Source organism: Bos grunniens, chromosome 2, assembly GCF_055505025.1.
Source record: "Bos grunniens cultivar Pamir isolate PY7600 chromosome 2, Bosgru_T2T1.0, whole genome shotgun sequence".
In the NCBI taxonomy this organism is placed as follows: Eukaryota; Metazoa; Chordata; class Mammalia; order Artiodactyla; family Bovidae; genus Bos; species Bos grunniens.
This window is the reverse complement of record NC_141166.1, coordinates 10,918,447-10,940,402: the sequence shown is the minus strand read 5'-3', so window position 1 is coordinate 10,940,402 and position 21,956 is coordinate 10,918,447. Positions and strand designations below refer to the sequence as shown.

Genomic DNA, 21,956 nt, shown 5'->3' with positions numbered 1-21,956 from the left:
TCACCAGGAAATCCTACATTACATTCTTTTTTTTTTTTACTTATTCATTTATTTGGTTATGCCCGTTGTGGCATGTGGGGTCTTTTAATTGTGGCATGTGGGGTCTTTTAATTGTGGCATGTGGGGTCTTTTAATTGTGGCATGTGGGATCTAGTTTCCTGAGCAAGGATGGAACCTGGGCCCTGTGCACTGGGAGCATAGTTTTAGCCACTGGACCACCAGGAAAGTCCCCCATATTACATTCTTATAATATAACCTTGTCTATAACCTTGTCAGTGAAGGTTCAAAGAGACTTTAAAATCTGATGAAATAATACAGATATATCTTTTAAAAAATGAAGGCAAACGGAACAAACTGTAACACCCAATAATTCAGAAAGGTGAACATTTTGATGTTTGCTATATTATCTTTACACTTTCAAATTTCCAAGGAATCTTAACCACAGGACTGCCAGGAAAGTCCCCCTTAAAGATAATTAGAAGGGACTTCCCTGGTGGCTCAGATGGTAAAGAATCTGCCTGCCAATGCAGGAGACCCAGGTTTGATTCCTGAGTCAAGACGATCCCCTGGAGGAGGGCATGGCAACCCACTCCAGCATTCTTGCCTGGAGAATTGCATGGCAACCCACTCCAGCATTCTTGCCTGGAGAATTGCATGGACAGAGGAGCCTGGCGGGCTACAGTCACTGGAGTTGCAAAGAATCGGACACGACTGAGCAACTAACACACACACTCCTCGGTGGTCCAGTGGTTAAGAATCCACCTGCCAATGAGGGCACATGGCTTTGATCCCTGGTCTGGGAAGATTCCACATGCTGCAGAGCAACTAAGCCCGTGTGCCACAGCTACTGAAGCCCGCGTGCCTGGAGCCCATGCTTTGGCAACAAGAGAAGCCACCGCAATAGAAGCCCGCGCACTGCAAACAGAGAATAGCCCCCGGCTCACCACAACTAGACAAAGCCTACGTGCAGCCACAAAAACCCTCTGCAGTCCAACGTATAAATTAATTAACTACAATATATAAATAATTAGAGCAGGGAAAAATGTTTGTGGGCCTGAAGGTGTGAAGGCCTTTGAGTGCCATGTCAAGAATGCGGTGGGGGGAGGGGCATGGCTCAGAACGTTCTCCCTGAAAACTGTGGAGGGTGTGGGAACAATAAAAAATGTCCTTTAACCATTCAGGCTAGAGTTTTCTGAAGTGTGGACAGGACCACCTGCATCAAAATCTTCCAAGGGCTCATAAAATTCAAACCCTGGGCCTTTCTCCTCTGGCTTACTAAATCCTAACGTCTCCAGCAAGGCTAAGCAATCTGTACCTGAGAAGGTGGAGTGGTAGCAAGTTCAGGGAAAGGTTGGGGCTGTGATTAGTACCTGTGGAGATGGAAGTGCCCATAGGACTTCTGGTCTGTGAGTGGATATGAGAGTCTCAGGTTCACGGATGGGTGTTAACCAGATCCGTGGGTGTCTCCCACAGCAGGAAGCACAAGGACTTGCACATAGTAGGTGCTAAAAGTTTATTGAGTGAATTAAGAATTTAGCTTAAGGGACTGCCCTGGTGGTCCAGTAGCTAAGACTTCGAGCTCCCAATGCAGGGAGCCTGGGTTTAATCCCTGGTCCAGGAACTAGATCCCACATGCTACAATTAAAGATCTTATGTCCCGCAACTAAGACCTGGAGTGGTCAAATAAATAAATAAATATCTGAAGAAAAGAATTTAGCTTCAAAGCCAATCACTCAGTCACAAATTCTACCTTCTTACCAGTAACTCTCTCCTGGTTGCCTAGCATGCAACGTATCTTCATGGTGGCCAACAGCCCAAAGAAGTTGGAAAAACTTGGACTTCAGAGTCAGACAGACTTGAATTCACACCTGGTTCCCCTTATTCCCAGCTCTGTGGCCACAAGTGAGTCTCCCCTTGGAACTTGGTTTTCTCAGGTGCAAATAATGTTATTTGCTCATTCATTCATTCAGCCTCTTTTGCCCTCCTGGAGTTTGCAACCTAAGGAGGTAATGGTAGTAAACAACAAATATAGTAAGTAGGTTTATTATACCATATGTGAGTGAAAATTGCTATGGAAAAAAAAAAAAAAGCAGCAGAGTGAGGGCTGGGCCTGAGTGGGAGTGGCAGCAGTAATCAGGCTGGGGAAACGTCATTATTAGTTAGCATTATCATGTAGTAGGTCACGTTGACTCAGACAGTAAAAAATCCACCTGCCATGGAGACCCAGGTTCGATCCCTGGGTTGGGAAGATTTCCTGGAGAAGAGGATGGCAACTCACTCCAGTATTTTTGCCTGGAGAATTCCAAGGACAGAGGAGCCTGGCAGGCTAAGTCCATGGGCTGGGAAGGAATCAGACATGACTGAGTGACTAACACACTTGCAGGCCACACTGAGGAGGATTTGCAGAAGTGATGGGATGTGGAGGGTTTTGTGGAGGGATGTGATGGAGTGGACCAAATGGATAGCTAGAGAAGAGTATTCCAGGCAGAAGGGACAGCAAGCACTAAGGCACTGACAGAAGTGTGCTTGGCACTGTGTGAGAAATAGCAAGGAGGCCGCGTGGTTGGAGTGGAGTCCGTGATGGAAGAAGAGGGCCTTGCAGGGCTGTGATGTCAAATAACAAAGCAAAGAAGGAGGTGAAGTCAGTTACTGAGTACCAACAATATGCAAGAAACTGAGCTTTGTGTATTAATATATCAGCTACTTAATATTTGCACTAACCTTCAAGGCATATATTCAGTCCTCACCCCCCTTTTATATACATGAATAAACTGAGTGACAGAGACAAAACCTTACTTCCTCATGATGCACAGCTAGTAAGTGGCTCAGAGGATCTTTTCCAAGTATGACACGTTGTTTGCTACTTATCTGTCATAGCTATAGCAATTCCATAAAATCCCCACTACTCAAAATTTATTTGGCTTTGCTGGATCTTAATTTGGGCACGTGGGATCTTAGTTCCTGGATCAGGGATTGACCCTATGTCCCCTAGGGTCAAGGTAGACTGGACAACCAGAAGGGGGATTTGCATAAAGGCTTGAGGGATGTGATGGAGTAGGCCCAAGTTCCCATTACTTTTACCAAAATGATTGAAGGAGGAGCACAGAGGGACAGACATGGCCTAAACAAGGGGAGATGCTGCCCAGGGCCAGGCATCTAGAGATGGTTCTGGATCTGCAGGAGAGGAGTCTGCAGAGACACAGCCCCTGTGAGTCAAGAGAACGTGTAACAGTAACACAATAGGACTTGCCAAAATGGGGTTACAAGTATTGCAGCATATATTAACTGATGACCTTTAACAAGATAGACTTCCTTGGTGCTCAGACAGTAAGGAGTCTGTCTGCAATGCGGGAGACCTGAGTTTGATCCCTGGGTTGGGAAGATCCCCTGGAGAAAGAAATGGCAACGCACTCCAGTGTTCTTGCCTGGAAAATCTCATGGACAGAGAAGCCTGGCAGGCTACAGTTCGTGGGGTCACAAAGGGTCAGACACAACTGAGCAGCTTCACTTTCTTTCTTTCTTTTAACAAGATCATGCTTTTAACATGCAGAATACACAATATAATTTATCTAAAATTATTAAATTCAAAACATAATTTTAAGAAATTATTAAACTCATAGCATGCCACAGGGGTTGTGGTCTGATGATCAGTTTCTCAGATGTGAGGGATTTTTTTCTAGCCAGCATTTCTGTGTCTGAATGTGGCCCTAACACCAAAAGTCTACATTTGAGGCCCTCAGTGCATGTAAATGAAGATACAGACGGTAAATATAAGTGGTACTGCTGTGTGCTGCCCTGAGTTCCACATGTACATTGGCTAAGATCTTATAACAGCCCCATGAGACTGGCATTGTTGTTGCCCGCACGTGATGGAGGAAGAAACTGTGAAACAGGGAGGTCGACTGACTTACCCAAGGTCTTCTAACTACTGAGTGGTGATGTGGGGAGCTGAACCTAGACTCTGGCTAGACTCTTTTTTTTTTTTATGATTTACGTATTTTATTTTTGCCCTTGCTGGGTCTTGGTTGCTGTTCTCCGGCTTTCTCTAGTTGTGGCGAGCAGGGGCTACTCGTCATTGCTGTGCATGGGCTCCTCACTGTGGTGGCTTCTCTTGTTGCAGAGCATAGAGTCTAGGCCTACGAGCTTCAGTAGCTGTGGCACAAGGGCTTAGTTGCCCCTCAGCATGTAGGATCTTTCCAGACCAGGCTTGGAACCGGTGTCCCCTGCACTGGCAGGCAGATTTTAACCACCAGAGCACCAGGGAAGCCCACAGTCTGGCTAGATTCGTAACCTTAACTTTTCTGTTCTACTGCGTGGTCCAGGCTGGGCCTTGGTTGCCCCAGGTGGTTTTTCCCAAGGGCTCTTTCTTGGCACTGCCATGTTGGTGCAACCTTCTCCAGGCTGCAGAGGATCTCAGGGCTGGTATTTCCTGGTCCTCACGGGATCTGCTACTTCCCAGGCTGGTACCCAAGGACTGACTGAAGACTGGAGTGATGAGTCAGAGAGTGAGGAGGGAATGTTGCCCTCAAGACTGGAAAGAACTGGGAGCTCCCTGATGGTCTAGTGGTTAGGATTCGGCACTTTCACTGTCACAGCCCAGGTTCAAGCCCTGTCAGGGAACTGAGATCCTGCAAGCTGTGTGGCATGGGGAAAAAAAAGCTGGAAAGGTCTCAGGGTTCCCTCTCCATGTCACCTGCATAAAGTCCCTCCACTAACCCCACATTTGCCCTTCTTTTTGCTGTATTGAACCTGTGGTGTTTTGCAAGAGCTCTGGATTAAGATGTAAGAAAACTAACTTAAATCCTGGATCTATTATCTAACAGCTGTGTTATCTTGGCCAAATGGCTTTATGTTTAAATCTTCACTTTTTCTCCATCTGTAAAATGGAAATGAGAGTAATGGCTACCGTTGAGCAACAGGACTCGGTACACTGATAAACCTGGAGAACTTGGGTGTAAACTGTTTAGGACTGAACCGTTGTGAGGCATAATGCCATCATTCTCATTCTTGCCCCACACGCTTTTCTTCTCTTCGGTTATTTCCATTATAGCTGATGTTATCCTTTCATCTGCTGTCAGGTGACACAAGGCCCTTGGCTTTCTCTGAAGGCTCTTCTGGGCTCTTCTGTCATCTCGCAAGTAGCTGGATCTGTGCCAGGAGAATGTGAAGTACAGAGAATCGGTTTAACGTTGGCACCTTCAGTCACAATCACATCACTCTCGTATCATTGGAATATACCTTCTTGTGAAAGGAGAGCATATCTTATGAAAAGTGCACAGATCATGAGCACTCGGTGGGTTATCACAGTATAACCTTTGTATCCACCACCCAAGAAAGAAAGGGAACAGTGTCAGCCCCTAGAAGCCCTTGTTGTACCTACTTTGTGCCCCCTCCCAATCACTGCCGCCTCCTTCCTCCCCATTATGTCTGTGTTGCCAAAGCCTAACATGAATCCTTGTCAAGAAGCCCATAAGCAGTTGCTAAACTGAACCGAGCCCCTTTGAAATCATTTTGTGATCTCAAGGTAATCACTTCAACTTCCTTGGCCTTGATTTACTCTTCTGAAAAACAGGGATGGCATTTCAGTATTTTCAATAGTTTTCAATCCTAGCTGTACACTAGAATCACCTGGGGAATCTTTTGAAAAACTGTCCACCGCTCTTGGGCTCTGGCTACGAACCTCTGAAGGTCCCAGGCAGTGGTAGTTTTTCATAGCTTTCCAAGGATTCCAGTGTACAACCATGATCACTTGAATCTTACCAATTCCAATCAATACACAATCACATATACATTCAAATCTCAGTTCCACCCCTGCCGTGGGTTGAATTGTGTCCTCTGCAAAGATGTTGTTTCTAACCCCGAGCACCTGCAAATATGGACTTATTTGAAAACAGGGTTATTGAAGATGAGCAAACTAAGATGAAGTCGTTAGTGTGTGTGTGTGTTAGTCACTCAGTTGTGTTTGACTCTTTTGTAGCCCGCCAGGCTCCTCTGTCCATGGTATTCTCCAGGCAAGAATATTAGAGTGGGTAGCCATGCCCTTCTCCAGGGGGTTTTCCCAACCCAGGGATCGACCTGGGGGCTTCTACATTGCAGGCAGATTCTTTACCATCTGAGCCACCAGGGAAGCCCAATAGGTCTTTAGGGTGGGACCCTAATCCAGTGTGACAGGAACCCTTGTAAAAAGAGGAAATCCTGGACCCAGAGACAGAGGCCCAGGGAGATCACCAAGTGAAGATTGGCGTTACCATGGAGCATCAAAGATTGCTGCAAACCACCAGAAGCTAGGAGAGAGACCTGGAAGAGATTCTTCCTCAGAACCCTCAGAAGTCCTCTGCTGACCCCTTGACTTCAGACTCTAACCTCCAGTATATGAGACAATAAGTTTCTATTCTTTAAGCCACTCAGTTTGTGGAACTTTGTTACAGCAGTCCTAGAAAATCAACATAACTATTTTCATACTAGCCAAGGAACTCTCTTGACCTGTTTCTTCATCTGCAAAGCTGGAGGCATAATCATGGTTTCACATCCTGGGCTCCATTCTAAACACTTTGCATAGATTATCTCATTTAGTCATCACATATACTTTACTACTGACTTCCCTGGTAGCTCAGTTGGTAAAGACTCTGTCTGTAGTGTGGGAGACCAGGGCTCGATCCCTGGGTTGGGAAGATCCTCTGGAGAAGGAAATGGCAACCGACTACAGTATCCTTGCCTGGAAAATCCCATGGACAGAGGAGCCTGGTGGGCTGCAGTCCATGGAGTTGTAAAGAGTCGGGCACGACTAAACCACTAACACAACATACTTTACTACAACAGGTATAGGTACTCCTGTTATCTCCACTTTTTCAGATGAGAGCTGTGGAACAGAGGTTAAGTAATTTGCTCAAGGTCACATGGTAACTAAATGTCTAAGACAATAAAACATCATTCACGTTTCCTGGGAAGTCTCCATGAGACTGCGAGGGTGGATGTGAACAGCGCTTTGTAATTAGCAGAGCATTTTACCCTTTTTAAAGTTAGAATCTCTGTAGATGCTGGACTTTGGCTATCTCTGACTCTTCCCTTCTCTTTCGACGCGATACTTTCTTTCCTCGGCGACAGGGGTCGCTGCATCGCGCGGGCACTGACAGGTCCTTCTAGCCCGCAGCGCCGGCTGCTCGCTGGTGCCTATAAGTGGCAGTACAGCGCTCAGTAGACAGCAGTCAGCCGCCGCCGGTGCCAGGGCCGGGGCTGCAACTGGAAGTGGAGCTGGATGCGGAGAAACTGAAGCTGGGCCGGGGCGCAGCGCAGCACCGCGCCGGGGCCGCAAGGAGGGGCGTTTCGCTGCTGGCCCACCGCGAGCCGCCCCCAGCCCGCGCCAAGGCGCCCTTTCTCCAGGCCGCCTGCCTCCGCCTTCCGCCTCCCTCCATTTCCCCGGAATCTCAGCCCGGCGCGCCTGCACCCGGGTTCTTCTTTGGGTGGGGAAGCTCCCGGCCGCTCTCTGGTTTCACTCCTTCCTCGCAGCCTGGGCTCTCAGCTCCCTTTCTTCTTTTCCTGGACTGGGTCCCACCCCCTTCGATCCCCTTCTTTTAGCTCAGGCTCTCTGCTCCTTCCCTTAGCAAGAGTCCCAGCAGCTCAGCCACTTTTCTCAGCAGAGGGTCCCCGCCTTCCCTTTTCCTTGCCTGGGGTACCCCCCATTCTATTCCTTCCTCTGTCCCTAGGGTGCCGCCTCTCCCCTCCCCCACCCTCTTTCCCAGGCCTGGAGTTCCAAACCTTTTGGTCTCTTCTTATGGTCCTAAATAGGTCCTGGTCCCTCTTCCCCAGTTTGGCGTTCTAGATCAGGAACCCAGCCTTCTTTCCACCTCCAGAGGACTGCTTCCACAAAAACACATCTCTCAAACATGAACTTTGTCTAGAGTCTCTCCTGCCCCCTCCTGCTGACCCTTGCTACCTATGTCCCAGGTCTTACTCTCATTTTGCTAAGGGTCGGGGGGGTGGGTAAGCAGCGGGATGCTTCTGTGGCCTGGCGCCAGTGGCCTCCCTCCGCCTCGAATCTTCCCTTCGTTGCTTGTGGTGGTAGCCTTGGTGGGGCTGCTACCCGTTCTCAGAAGCTATGGCCTCCAGCTCAGCCCTACCGCCAGCACCATCAGAGGCTCAGAGCCGCCTCGGGAACGCTCAATTGGGGATGTCACCACCGCCCCACCGGAGCTCGCCCCCGAGAGCCGCCCTGTTAACCATTCCTTCGCTGAACATAGCCCAAAGGCTCGAAAGGCCTTTCCAGTCCTGGGCATCGACTACCAACACGTGCGCACACCCTTCGAAATCGCCCTCTGGATCCTACTGGCCTGCCTCATGAAGATAGGTAAGTCCACCTCGCCCCCGATGCTTCCGCTGTCACCTAACTGATGAGCCTGTTGCCCATCCTTACCACTTGAAGCTGCCCAGGAATGAGGGTCTGGACTGCTCCTGTATAGTAGGCAGCCTCCATCCGGCCATCCTGATGCTTCTCAAACTTGAGCTCTGCGGCCTCCTCACATGGGAGCGGGGTATTGTTCACGGGAGAGAGCAGGACTGGAGGATGCTTCTGGTCCTAGGTACTTTCAGCGAGGCTTCCAGGCCTGGCAGGTCTCCTCTGGAGCCAGGTGCCCAGCTGTGTGTGTGTGTGAGACAGGCGTGTCTTCAGCAAGTGACACAGTCTGCTCTGTCACCAGCCACCATTGTAATTACATGCTTCATGGAAGGCTGTTTCAGGACGGAGGATCTTTCTACTTGGTTTGCCTAAGGAGTTTGAGTAGAGTGGGCAACGTGTGTGCTGGAGACTTACAGGTGTGGTGGAAGATGAGGCATCACTGTATTCTCACCTTCCTTCCTTCATCCCGGGAGTGTTATCCGTCAGCTCTGCCTGCCCAGGCTGGTCAGGAGCCCCTGAGTCAGTTTCCTGCCCGGGAATGCCATTCTTTATACAGTTTATGGGACAGGGGGCCTTGGGAATTCCTGAAGTCTGGTTTGAGGCGGGGGAGGGGGAGTGGAGCACGGTCAGGCTCACCTCCAGGTTGCACCCTGCAGTGTCTCAAAGTGCTGTCCAGCCGGGCCAGTCATGGTGGCCTGCCTGCTACTCAGCCAAGTGGGAGAGGGACGGGTGGAGAAGCTCAGGATGTTCTGATATGGAGACTTTGAAATGTTCTTTTTGGAAGAAGGAAACAGAAAAGTGGTTCCCCTCCAGAGGCTGTCTCCCCGCTAGGTCTGGGCACTCTGTTCTGCTGGGTGATAGATGCTGGAGATGCTCCAGCTAATAGATGCTCCAGATGCTGCTGGAGCTCACCAGAGCCTGCCCAACCCAGAAGTCCCTGGAAGTGGTGTCCTGGGGGGCTTTGACATCCGCCTTTACCTTTTTAGCCCCCAGCCAGCTGTGGAAGGCAAGAGGGCCTGGGACTCTGCTGGTTTGGGTTTGGAGAGTTTGTGATTCTTGGCAGGATCCTTGCAGCTCTCCCAAGGACACGCGGGAGCTGAGGGCGATGCCAGGCTGGTATGAGGCAGGCTCCGGAACATGCTGCAGGAGGGCTCGGGTGCTTCTGTCGTTACAGATCTAGGAGCTGGCTTCCTGATTCAGGGCTTTGGTGCTGTGACTGTGGCAGGCCTGTACATGGGGCTGGGCCACCAGCACCTATCCCCTGATGGCAGCCGGGAAAAAAAAAATCAAGGCCGGGGCGAGGGGAGTCGTGTGTACTGATTCTGACAAACACATGACCTTGAACAAACTGGGCTTTTTTCTGCAAGTCTCGCCCACCTGTGAAACTGGCAAGAATCTCTAAATTTGACCATATCCATTGAATCCTGAAGCCCCTGTGTCCTATTTTGCTGTAAGAACCTGAAGTGACTGATGTGTCATTTGCCTGTGTGAGACCGGGAAGAGGCCTCACAGGCACTATTTATAAATTGCCCTCCTCCTCTCTCCAACCCCGTCACCTCCCAGCCGCACCTGGCATTGTGTTAGGGCATGGGGCGGGGGGCTGGGGGACTAGTGCATGCGCGGTGGGTCTCAGTGACTTCTGGTAGGTCGACAGCATGACCACTAAGCTCCTACTCTGGACAGTCAGGAGTTTGTCTGTGCAGGCCTAACTCCAGTCCCAATGGGACCAGGTTTGGCCTGATTTGTCCCCGCCAAAACTGTGCCGGGGCCCCGGGCAGTTGGCAGAGGCGGTGCCATGACACGGGTATCAGCCTAGAAGTTAGGAAACTTGGCCTTATGTCCCGTCTCCCTTGTGACCTTGGGCCAGTGACGCCTCTCCACTTGTCAGTTGATCTTTGTGGCTTCTTCCAGGTCTGACATTTCTGCCATTCCACTGACTTGGGTAACCCTGGCAAGTCATTCAGCCTTGGGCCATAGTTTTCCCATTGTAAAAGTGAGGATGCTGGATATGATCTCTGAGGGCCTTTGCAGTTGCGAGAGACTGTGTGTCTGCTTTGACAGGACGTTTTTCTGCTTCTGGAAACAGAGGTGCCCTCACACCTGGCCATCCTGGGGAAGAGCGTAGAGAGAAAGGTGATCTTAAGGGTCCCTGTTCAGGTGGCCAAAAGCGAAAGCCCATTTCCCCCTCTTTGTTTGGCTGTTTGTTTTTTGGCCACACAGCTTGAGGGATCTCAGTTCCCCACCCAGGGACTGAACCGAGGCTGCAGCAGTCAGCCTGGAGTCCTAACCCCTCGGCCACCAGGGAACTCCCCCGCCCCTTTGCAGTGTTGAACTGAGGTTGGCACCCCTCTGCCCCTTACCCTCTCTGACCCTCAGTTTTCTCAAGTATAAAAAGGGGGAAATACTAGTATCTAGTTATGGTGCTGCTGACGTGGTGAGGACAGAAATTAACACGCCTGAAGCTGCCTTTGTGCTCACAGGAAGCACTCAGAGAGGCGCAGCCACCCCTGTTTGTAGTTCAACCACCTCAGGTAAACGCCTCCCCACCTCAGCCTCCTAGAGCCTTCCTCGGAGGCTGGAGGATTACGGATCTCTCAGCCTAGGCTGCCGCCAGGAGCCCCTCCTTCAGGTTTCAGGAAGGACTGAAAGTTAGTCCCACTGACTTTATTCTTCCTTTCGCTTTAGCAGGTCCTGTGGGGAAGGAACATGGTGCCAGCTGACTCCGGGGGTGGGCTGGGCGGCCGAGGCCATGCTCCCTCTCTACTACGCTCTGGAGCCTTGGAGTTCATCTTGGGGTCTTGCCCCTTCTCTCAGCGCTCCAGCGTAGGTAGGCGCCCTGTTGGAGGCCTCATTCTGTCATCTGTGACAGCTGCTTCCCTTGCACGTCACCTCTCCTTTAAGAACAGAAGGTTCTGTGTGCAGTTCTACGCTTGTCCTGGTCGTGGAGCTGAGCCTCAGGTAGACACTGGCCGAGGGCGGATGGCGTTAGAGCCGAAGATTAAAAAACAATTCTTCACCTGTACACCCATGGCTGATTCGTGTCAATGTATGGCAAAAACCACTACAATATTGTAAAGTAATTAGCCTCCAATTAAAATAAATAAATAAATTTAAAAATAATAATAAAGTGATGCTATTAAAAAAAGTTATTTTGGCCGCACAGGTGTGGCATGTGGAATCTTAGTTCCTAGCCAGGAATTGAACCGGTGCCCCCTGCGGTGGGAGCACAGAGTCAACCCCTGGACCTCCTGGGGAAGGCCCTAGAGCTGAAGTTCTAGAGGAGATGCTTCTCGGTTCTTTCTGAGTGACTCAGTGGGTGACATGGGGCAAGTCTCTTCCCTTCTCGGGCCTTTCCTGTCTCTCTGACAGTCTCCTTCTCCAGGGGATCTTCCCAACCCAGGGATTGAGCCCAGGTCTCCCGCATTGCAGGCGGATTCTTTACCAGCTGAGCCACAAGGGAAGCCCGACAGTCAGAGATTCTTGCCTTTTTCCTCGTGGGGAGCGCCTAGTGATGTGAGTGGGGGGTGAGCCCACTGGGAGAACTGTGAGAACGACTCCAAGCCCTGGGTAGGACCACTCCGCATCCCACCCCACCCCACACTGGGGTTTGGACCCTGCATGAATCCCGCTTTGTCTCTCTGTTTACCTGGCTCCCAGTCCTGTGTGTGTTTCAAGGGAGCGCCTCGCTGTAACCCAGCTCTCCACTGGCACCCCATACAGTTGTTCACCCACGTCCAGCTCCTGGCAGCCTGTGAAGCAGGGATTCAACTCGTCTCCTGACCACAGACAAAAAAAAAAAAAGCCTTCCTTTGTCCCTTCACAGCTTATAGCTTTTCTTGGTTTTGGTCTTTGCAAGGTGCGTCCTGACGTGTCGTCCTCAGAACAGGTCTGTGAGGAGGGGAGATGGGAGTCGTTATTGCCCAGTTCACACATGTGGATATCAGACCCAACGGCTGGTTTCCTGTGTAAGACTAGAACTCGCTTCTCTCACTTCTCAGAAGGAGAGAGGAACAACTTAAAGGTCACCTTGAAACTGTCCCTAGAAGCCCAGGTGGAACTCTCCAAAAAGGAAAAGGTGACCTTTTTCTCTTTGGGAAGAAACAGCAGAATACCCGCGGGACAGTGTGGGGAGGTCAGCTGGGGCCTAGGAGGGAGTTCAGGTAGGAGCCCTGGGTCCCGGGGCTCCAGGATACTTGGAGGGCCTCTGCTGGTCGTGTGGCCTGGGCTTCACTCAGCTGAGCCCCCATGAGATGCCCCTCTCCTCTCTGTCCTGCCCCTTGCGGCCGCTCCCCCTCTAGTTCTGGTGGGAAGGACAGACAAGGTCACAAAGTCGAGGCTCTCTCCCTGGTACCTGCGTGACCAGGCACCTGGTGTCTCTGAACCTGACTTGCCTCATCAGGAGGGTGAGGATGCCTTCTCTTTCTTCCAGCATTGAGACAGAGGCCAAATGTGGGATGCCCAGCACAGAGTCCAGCGCTGTGGCGGCTTTTCAGGGCCTGTTCAGGTTCCTCCCCTTTGGGCGGTCTTCCCAGGCCACTCCAGCCCACAGCCATTGCTTTCATTTCTCCCCCAAAGCCGTATCCCGTATTGTTTATCCACAACTTTGGCGTCCAGCCTAGCCTGCCCTGTGACATCTCTTCTGCTGGGGGGGCTGTGTGTTTTAAAAAGAATTACCATTTATTGAGTATATGCAGAGTAGTGTCAGGCAGAAGTAATCTCGTTTAATTCTTACTAAAATTGGATGAGATAAAGGCTATCTCTGTTTCGCAGATGAGGAAACAGCTCAGAGGGCTTATCCTCTGTGATGTGGAGCTGCCGTTGTCTACTTGAGTCATGGTACAGCTTCCTCTCAGGGTACAGCTGCATCTCCCACCCTCACGTTCCCCTCAGCAGATGCCTGGCCTCTGCAGGGAGTAGCTGCCCAGCTCACCACACCTGCTAGCGGGGATTTTAGTACTCCCTGTCGGAGCTGGTGGCTTCCCAGGTGGCTCAATGGTAAAGAATCTGCCTGCCAGTGCAGGAGACGCGGGTTCGATCCTTGGGTCAGGAAGATCCCCTGGAGAAGGAAATGGCAACCTACTCCAGTATTCTTGCCTGGGAAATCCCAAGGACAGAGGAGCCTGGCGGGCTACAGTTCATGGGATTGCAAAGAGTCGGACATGACTTAGTGACTGAGCACTCACCCCTTAGGGGCTGGCACTTGTTGATGGCAGGAGCTCTCTCCCTCCACTAAGAGAGCCATCGGGGTTCTGTGCCGGCATCCTCTGTCCCCATGAGCCTGCATGTGTGCACCTGAATCCCGCAGGGCTGGGCCTATCCCTTGTCCTCTGCTAGCGACCCTGCCTGCCATCTATTTGTTCTCTCAGTGGTCTGATCCAGAGTGCTTCTTCCCTGCTTGGACCGGGGAGGACCAATTAGAGGGTCATTTCCTTTTGCCAGCAGGGGTGGCTAACCTTGTGATTACCATCTCCTGCCTCTGGGTGGGAAGGGTGCTGGGCTGCTTTGGGTTACCCTTGGGGCCCAGCAGGGTCCCCAGAGAGGCAGCCTCTGTGTTGAGAGCAGGTGGCACAATTGTCTTTAGCCCTTTAAGGCATGTGGAGTTTAGTACTGATTCTCATTAGTATTGTAACTTGTTTCCAAAGCACTTGCATATACACTGTTTAATTCTGATCTTCTCAGTGGTCCTGTGGGCTAGAATAGCAGGTGGTGCTTTTGTTTTCGTTAATATTTATTTATTTGGCTGCACTGGGTCTTAGTTGCAGCACACAGGGAGCTTCAGTTTTCGTTGTGGAATGAAAATTCTTACTTGCGACATGCGAGATCTCGTACCCTGACCAGGGATCGAACCCAGACCCCTTGCATTGGGAGCACGGAGTCCTAGCCACTGGATCACCAGGGAAGTCCCTCGCAAGTGGTATTGATGTACCACTAATGACATCTGATGTACCAGATGTCATTTTACATCTAAGGAAACCTCAAGCAGGTCACTTAACAAGTAAGGACTCAGTCCCCAGACTTATAACCCAAAACCCTGTCCTCTTTCCTGCCTGGTCAGGTCATTGTGAAGACAAAGGGAGACCGGAGGTCCCAAGAGGCTTTAGCTAGAGTAAATGACCAGACGCATCCCTGTTGGTAACCTGAACGGTTGACAGGAGGGACAGTTTCCTCTTGGAGGAAGGAAGGGCGAAAGGAGCATGGTGGTTTGGGTTGCTCTGGAGCCCAGGCCACCTCAACTCCAAGTCCTTGACCCCTCACACACGCCTAGTATTTGTATGAAGAAAGAGCGTGAGCGTGTGAAGGCTGACTCAGCTTTGGAGTCTGTCCTTCTCCTAGTCTGTGGAGCAGCAAGCTTTTGAAATGGAGAGCTTTCCCTTTCCCTTGATGTGTTGTAGGCCCTCTGGGAGGAGAAAGGAGAGGCAGAGGAGTGAATTATAGCAGAAAACACGTGGGATGGGGCAGAAGAGGGAAAGTCGAGAGACCTGAGATCTGGTTCCAGCTTTTTGCCGCTTGTGTGACCTTTTAGGCAAGGTGCTCTTCTCTGAGCCCTCATTGCCTCATTCGCAGTATTTATGTTAGATACTTGTTAATTATGTGAGCCCTCACATATCAAGCTCCTGTTGGAGACACTGTGTCAGATATTGCCCAGCTGGAAAGCACTGGGGTTGAAGCTCAGATCTGTGTGACTTTGGAGCTTGTGTTCTTTCCATCATCATGCCCTGATTCCCTTTCAGTTCAAAAGTTTTCTTTTTCCCATGATCATTTTAAAATAGGGAGGGAATGAAGGCATTGCAAGTCTTGGCTGCTCTCTGTGGATCATTTCTTGGGTTGAGGGGGTGGTAAAACTGTGCGCCCCCGTTCCCTGCAAAGCCTCGCTGTGAAGCAAAGAGGCCTTCTCGGAAGTGGTGGCATTCGGAAACACGGGAGGGACCTGGGCTCCCTTCGGAATGCCAGCCTGTGTGCAGCTGGCTGGCAGGCCTGCCTCTCTCCCTCCCTCCTCCTGTCTCCCTGCCCTCCCCCACCTCCCCCCTTTCCTTCCGTGGTGGGGAGAGAAGGCTCACTCAGCAAACCCAGGACCTGGGTTATCCCTGAGTCATCCATCGCCTGTGTGGGCCTCCTTCTGCAGCGCTCACTGCCCCTGCAAACGTCTGAGTCAGACACGTCTCCCCAAGGTTGTCTGCACACACCGCGCTGGGCCCGACCATCTCTTTAGATGCCGACAAACATCAACTGGTACTTTAAGGCAGCCCGTGATTACATGTGGGTATTTTTAATCTTATAGGCTAATCTAATTTTAACTGAACTAGGTTTTGAATTGGGCTCGGATCAGTGGGCTGCCCCCACCCCCTTCCCTGAGATCGTGCTGACTTCATTTCCTTACCCCCTAAAGTTCTATCAACATATGAGGCCAGTTTGGGGGTCTGTTAGGTCAGACGTGACCCCTGAGTTCTGACACTGACTTGATGAGAGCCTGGAGTTTCCCCAAATTACCCAGTCAAGCGCTTTCCTGAAAAGATAGCGTCCTTAAGCAGCTCTGAGCGAGATTCAGAAGAAGTCCTATTCCTTCCCTAGTCCCCTTCCCAGTCCCTTGTGGGGGACACTTGCCCCTAAGCCCAGACTGGCCCTTCCACAGCGCTGGGCCTATTTGAGACCAGGTCACAGAAGGCAAAGAGACAAACTCACAGAGGCTCTGGCTTTGAGCTGGCCAGCCAGGACTGAGGGCAGCTAATTAATTCGTCTGTTCCAGCTGAGGTCGTAGAGGGAAATGAGCCGAAACCCACCAGCAGGCTCTGAGCTTGGCGGCCCGTCCGGAACCAGGAAGAGTGAGAGACCCAGGCCTGGCTCACCGGGAGCTTCCAGTCTGCTTGGAGAAAATGGTCTCTGTGTGCTGAGGGCTGGGCGGACTCCCGGCAGAGGGAAAGTTCAGAGGGAAGAGGCAGTCCCCCGAGGGCACAGATGGTTAGGGAAGGCGTCTCAGAGGAGGGGAACTTGAGCCAGTCTTGAAGATGGAGAGGAATTCGGGAAGCAGGCAGGACAGAGATCTATTCTTAGTATGCGATTCCTACGAGAATGTCAGCCCATTGAGGGCAGAGCCTTCGTTTGCTTTCTCCTCTGTGCCTGGCATGGAAGAAGGGCTCTGAAAGATCTGAGGGGACAGTGAGCGTATGACTGACTTCCATGCAGAGACAGTGTCCGTGGGAAGCGTTTGAGGCAGCCAGGACACCCGCCTGACACAGGGATGTCAGGCGTCAGCCAGCCCACGTGTAAGTGCCTTCCGCCCCTGCCTCTCCCATCTCCCTCCGCTTCGCGCTAATGGAGGGTCTGCAAGGGCATCCTCTCTGAGCTGGGTGGGGTCTCTCTGGGAGAGTCTGGATCCATTTGGTTTGCCCTCAATTTGTGTAAGTAAAAGCAAGATACCAGAGCTTCCTCAGGGAGCTGCCAAGAGCCCTAATTGAATTTAGCTTTTCCCAGTAAGATTCCTCAAGTCATCACCCGCACGATGACTGTGAATTAATGAGACCAGTGGCCATAAACTATGCAAAAAGGCAGTCTCGCTAATTTATAGTTTACCCGGACAGGAGGACTTAAGGCTTCTCTTTGTTTCTATTTATGTGTTGGGGGTGGGCTGGGGCCAGAATCTCCATTCGGTGGCAGATTTATTTTTATAATTTGAATACGTAAAACACATTCATGGTAAAACAAAACAAACAAAAATAAAATCCAGCAGTAGAGAAAGGTATTAAGGTAAATATTAGCCTCCTCACTTCTCTGACCACCTCCACTATCACACTCCCCAGAGGTTACCCCTGTTAACTTTCTTGTGCACCTTTTCAGAAACTCTCATGCATGTACGAGTGTGGGAGGACAAATTTAGCTTTTTTTTAAGTGTATTTTTAAAATTTTGTTATTTATTTCTGGCTGTGCTGGGTCTTCATTGCTGTGCAAGCTTTTCGTTGCAGCCAGTGGGGCTACACTCCGGTTGCAGTGCACAGGCTTCTGATTGCTGTGGCTTTTCTTGTGCGGAGCACAGGCTCTTGAGCAGGCGGACTTCAGTGGTTGCATCATGTGGGCTCAGTAGTTGTGGTTCCTGGGCTCTAGAGACTAGGCTCATGGGCTTAGTTGCTCCATGGCATGTGGGATCTTCCCAGACCAGGGATCAAAGCCATGTCTCCTGCATTGGCAGGCGGATTCTTTACCACTGAGCCACCAGGGAAGCCCCCAGATTTAGTTTTTATCAAGCCACCTGTGTAAGGTAAAGAGCTCTAGGCTTGGACTCAGGGACTGGGTCTAGTCCTAGCTCCGCCTCTTTCTATGAATATTGATCTGTGGCACGTCATTTTGCTCCCCTGGGCCTTAGTTTCCCTGTCTGCCGGTTTCAGTTGCTGAAAGGCTCTCTGGGACATTCCAGTAGGAAAGGCAGTCATCCCAGGGGAGCTCCTGCTCTTGTGAGGCCTGCGCAGACAGGCTCTTGGAGGGAGATTTCCGCAGCCCCACTGTTCTGGGGAATGCGCCACTGCTGTCATGAACCTTGGCTTCAAAGCACAGAGTTCTCATGTTCATGACCATGGTCATCTCCGACTCTGGTTCAGGGTTATGGGGTTAAATAAGTGGGTCCACAGAGAGCCAGCTCTCTTGCTTGGGAACAAAATACAGGTGGGAACTTGTGTGGCTCTGACTGAGATGCTGAGGGGCTCAGAGAGGAGGAGAAGAGATGAGGGAAGGCTCCCTGGAGGAGGTGATCTTGAGCAGTGGGCCAGATGAAGAAGAGGAACATCACTTGATGGAGGTGGGAGGCTTGCTGTTCTGTCAAAAGAGCTGTTCCTGGCCAGGAAGCCATTTGGCTTTGTCCAGACAGGTCCATGCAGGAGAACCAAGTGCAAGCCTTGCAACCCAGAAGCTGCTGCTCTCACCCATCAGATTCTTCAGGCCTTTGACTCTTTTACAAACCAGCAAAGAGCCTGAGAGCTCTGCTTTTTATTGGATCTTTGCCATCAGTCCAGGGGATGAGATCTTATCTCCTGGGGCCAGGGCCCACAGGAATCAGGATGTCATACCATGTAGGCAGGATGCCAGCATGGAGGTAGGGCCAGCTCACCCCACTGAGCCCAGCCCAAGGCTCTGAGTACAGCTCAGGGCAGGAGGGGAGTCGGCACCCTACCACAACCCTCTGGGCCTGCCTGACTGGTGGAGCTAATAAAGATGCACAAGAGCTGCTTCTCTCAAGGAGCTTAAGGACTCGTCTGAGGAATTCAGTGTAGATGCAGAAGAGTCAGGCAGTAGAAACTGGGTGTGAGTCGAGGTGCAGATAGAATTCTTTGAGGGTAGAGAGGAGGCAGAAAGACCTTCCTGGGACTTGCCCAGTGGTCCAGTGGCCAGGACCCCATGCTCCCAACGCAGGGGGCCTGGTTTTGATCCCTGGTCAGGACTCTAGATCCCACAAGCCGCAACTCAGACCCGGCACAACCAAAATTAAATAAGTAAATATTAGAAAAAGAAAAAAAGGAAGACCTTCCTACCTCGGAGGACCAAGGAGGCTTCGTGGAGATGACTGGTGAGCTAGGCCTTGAAAAACAGGTAGGATTTAGATGAGACGCTTGAGTGAAACAGGGCTTACTGGGCACAGCCCAAAGCTTTGACTCGGGGCAGGACTTTCGGACTGCAGAGAGTGGCCCAGAGCAGTTTCCTCAGGAAACATGGTAGTTAGGAACAGAGGCTTTGCAGCTTGACAGACCTGGGTTGAAATCTTAGTTCAAATCTTAGCTCAATTCTGTAGTGACTCAGGCAAGTCACTTTCCCTGTTTGAGTCTCAATCTGATGATTCCCGACATGGGGATCTTCCCAGGTGGCGTGAGTGATTAAAGAACCTGCCTATCAGTGCAGGAGATATAAGAGATGGAGGTTTGATCCCTAGGTCAGGTAGATGCCCTGGAGAAGAAAATGGTAACCCACTCCAGTATTCTTGCCTGGAGAATCCCATGGACAGAAGAGCCTGGCAGGCTACTGTCCATGGGGTCACCAAGAGTCAGACTCAACTTAGCATGCACGTGTGCAAGCATGGGGTAACGCCTGGCAGGGGTGTCGGGAGGATTCAGGGAGAGTGCCCTTGTAAGATGCGTGGCATAGAGTTTGACACATTCTGAACATAATGATCAGTGATGGCACTTAGGAGTCCTTCTAGGATCAGGAGGAGGAGAAATAGTGGCTTATTTTCTGTGACTCCTGAATCTCCAGCAACTGAAAAATCACTCAGCAAGACTTCCTGATCCCTGCTGGGCATCCAGTGCTGTGCTAAACGCAGGGGTGAGGTGGCTGAGGATAAATAAAATTTATTATTTCAGTGAAGTGGGTGGAGTGCTTTTGAGCATGCATCAGAAAACCTTTTGGAGAGATACTGTCATTCTCCTTTATACAAACGAGCAAAAGAAGGCCCAGAGCACTTGGGTGACTTGCCTAGGATCACATAGCCTGACTGTGGCACAGCTGAAGCCAGACCCAGGGCTTCCCATTCCAAGTGCTGCTGTATCTCCTACATAACAGTCCTTTCCCCACCTCGCTGGAGTAGCAAGACTTATCACTTGAAGCATTGAATGAGCAAAGCGAGATTTTGTATGACAATTTGATATGTAACTATAAAAGCACTGAATTTTGCAGAACAGATGATGATTTTTAAAATAGACTCAGCCCTGATGAGGTGCCAGGTGATCTGTGCCAGTGTTAAGGGCAGAAGATTCTGCCAGTTCATAACTGCATCACCTTGTCTGAGCCTCAGTCTCCACAAGCAAGTGGGATAATGTCTGTAAAGCCCCGAGCACATCATAAGAGCTCAGAAATGGGAGTTACCACCATCCTGTATCATTACAGGAAGAGGAGGGAATTCCCTGGTAGTCCAGTGGCTAGGACTCCGTGCTCTTACGGCTGAGGGTGTGGCTTCAATTCCTGGAAGGGAACTAAGATCCCACAAGCTACAGAGTGTGACCGGAAAAAAAAAAAAAGAAAAGAAATTGTTTTAAAAGAAGAGGAGAGGGTGAAGTCTAGCAGTGGAGGATGATTTTAGGTAAGGGGGCTGGAGGATGTTGGGGTAGGGCTGACTGTCATTGTGACTGGGATGAGCATAGAATGAGACCATGAGCTGAAATGTCTGAGTTTGATTGTCAGTTGGGAATCAGTCCACCCTAAAGGGAATCAGTCCTGAATGTTCATTGGAAGGACTGATGTTGAAGCTGAGACTCCAGTACTTTGGCCATGTGATGCAAAGAACTGACTCATTTGAAAAGACCCTGATGCTGGGAAAGATTGAAGGCGGGAGGAGAAGGGGACAACAGAGGATGAGATGGTTGGATGGCATCACCAACTCGATTGATGTGAGTTGCGTAAACTGTGGGAGTTAGTGATGGACAGGGAAGCCTGGTGTGCTGCAGTCCATGGGGTCACAAAGAGTCGGACACAACTGAGCATCTGAACTGAACTGAACTGGGAATGGGGAGAGACACACTCAGTTAACACTGATTCATGCCTGATAAATGCTGTGCTAAAGATGGAAAGATGAATAAATATAATCCTAGCCTCACGGGAGAGGCTGGTGTATAAACAGGCACTTGCCCTGTGCTGTGAAGTGCCGCAGCAGGGCCCCCAGAACTGTGGGCGCATGGGGGGAGTTGGGCCGTGGGCGATGGATCAGGAAGGCTTCCCGGAGCTTGACGGTTAAGCAGGAGTTTGCTCATCTCGCATGGAGGGGGTGCTGGGGCAAGGTAAGATGTGGGTGATGCGGAGCATAGATGATGCAGAGTCACCGACTTGTGCTTCTGAAATGCACGGCGCATCCTTCATTCCCTCCATGTCACCCCCAAACGTGCTTCATCCCCCTGCCTGGCTGGGCAGAGAAGCCGAGCCTCCCTGCGGAGTAGTGAGCACCCGGGATGGGTGTCCTCAGACACAGGTGGTCAGGGAGGAGCTGCCCTTGAGTGAGACCTCCGGGTGCCTGGCCTTGTGCTGAGGGCTTCACGCAGCCTGTCATGGTCTGAGTGTCCCCACAACCCTGAAGGGTTCGAGTCTGGTGTCTGCCTTTATCCAGCTTACAGCTGCCTTGGGAAAGTGAAAAAAGGGAATAATGACATGCTCCCTGATAGCTGCTGTGGTGGTGGCGGTTTAGTCACTAAGTCGTGTCCCACTCTTGCAACCCCATGGACTGTATCCTGCCAGACTCCTCTGTCCATGTGATTTCCAAGGCAAGAATACTGGAGTGGGTTGCTGTTTCCTTCTCCAGGGCACCTTCCTGACCCAGGGATCGAACCCAGGTCTCCTGCATTGCAGGCAGATTCTTTACCAACTGAGCTGTGCCGCTGCCTGAAGCCCAGAAAGACTTCAGGGAGGGGAGAAATGAGGCTGAAATGAGCAGGGGTCTTTGTGCCGGTGTCTTAACCCTCACATGGTGGTGGTAGGGAGTGGCAGGTCAGGTGAGGGTCGCAGCATGTGCTGTGGGCATGGGTGGGCATGGGTGGGCAGCTGAGAGGAGGCCGAGTCAGCTAGGGGGAAAGCCTGGGCTAGGGGTCGCTGAGAAATAAGATTG

At 51.0% G+C, this 21,956-nt stretch overlaps 1 protein-coding gene across 2 annotated transcripts in view; it reads left to right on the top strand.

The window, feature by feature from the left end:
• Nucleotides 1–7,165: 7,165 nt before the first annotated feature.
• The window catches only part of SLC9A1 (solute carrier family 9 member A1), a 52,230-nt gene continuing 37,439 nt past the window's right edge, over nt 7,166–21,956 (top strand). Inside the window, exon 1 of one of the 2 annotated variants that reach the window (XM_086330389.1) lies at nt 7,166–8,344. In XM_086330389.1, coding sequence (XP_086186515.1) covers nt 7,993–8,344 — 352 coding nt within the window. In that variant the 5' untranslated portion in view covers nt 7,166–7,992. The remainder of the gene's footprint in view (nt 8,345–21,956) is intronic. The other variant, XM_086330400.1, reaches the window with a different exon arrangement.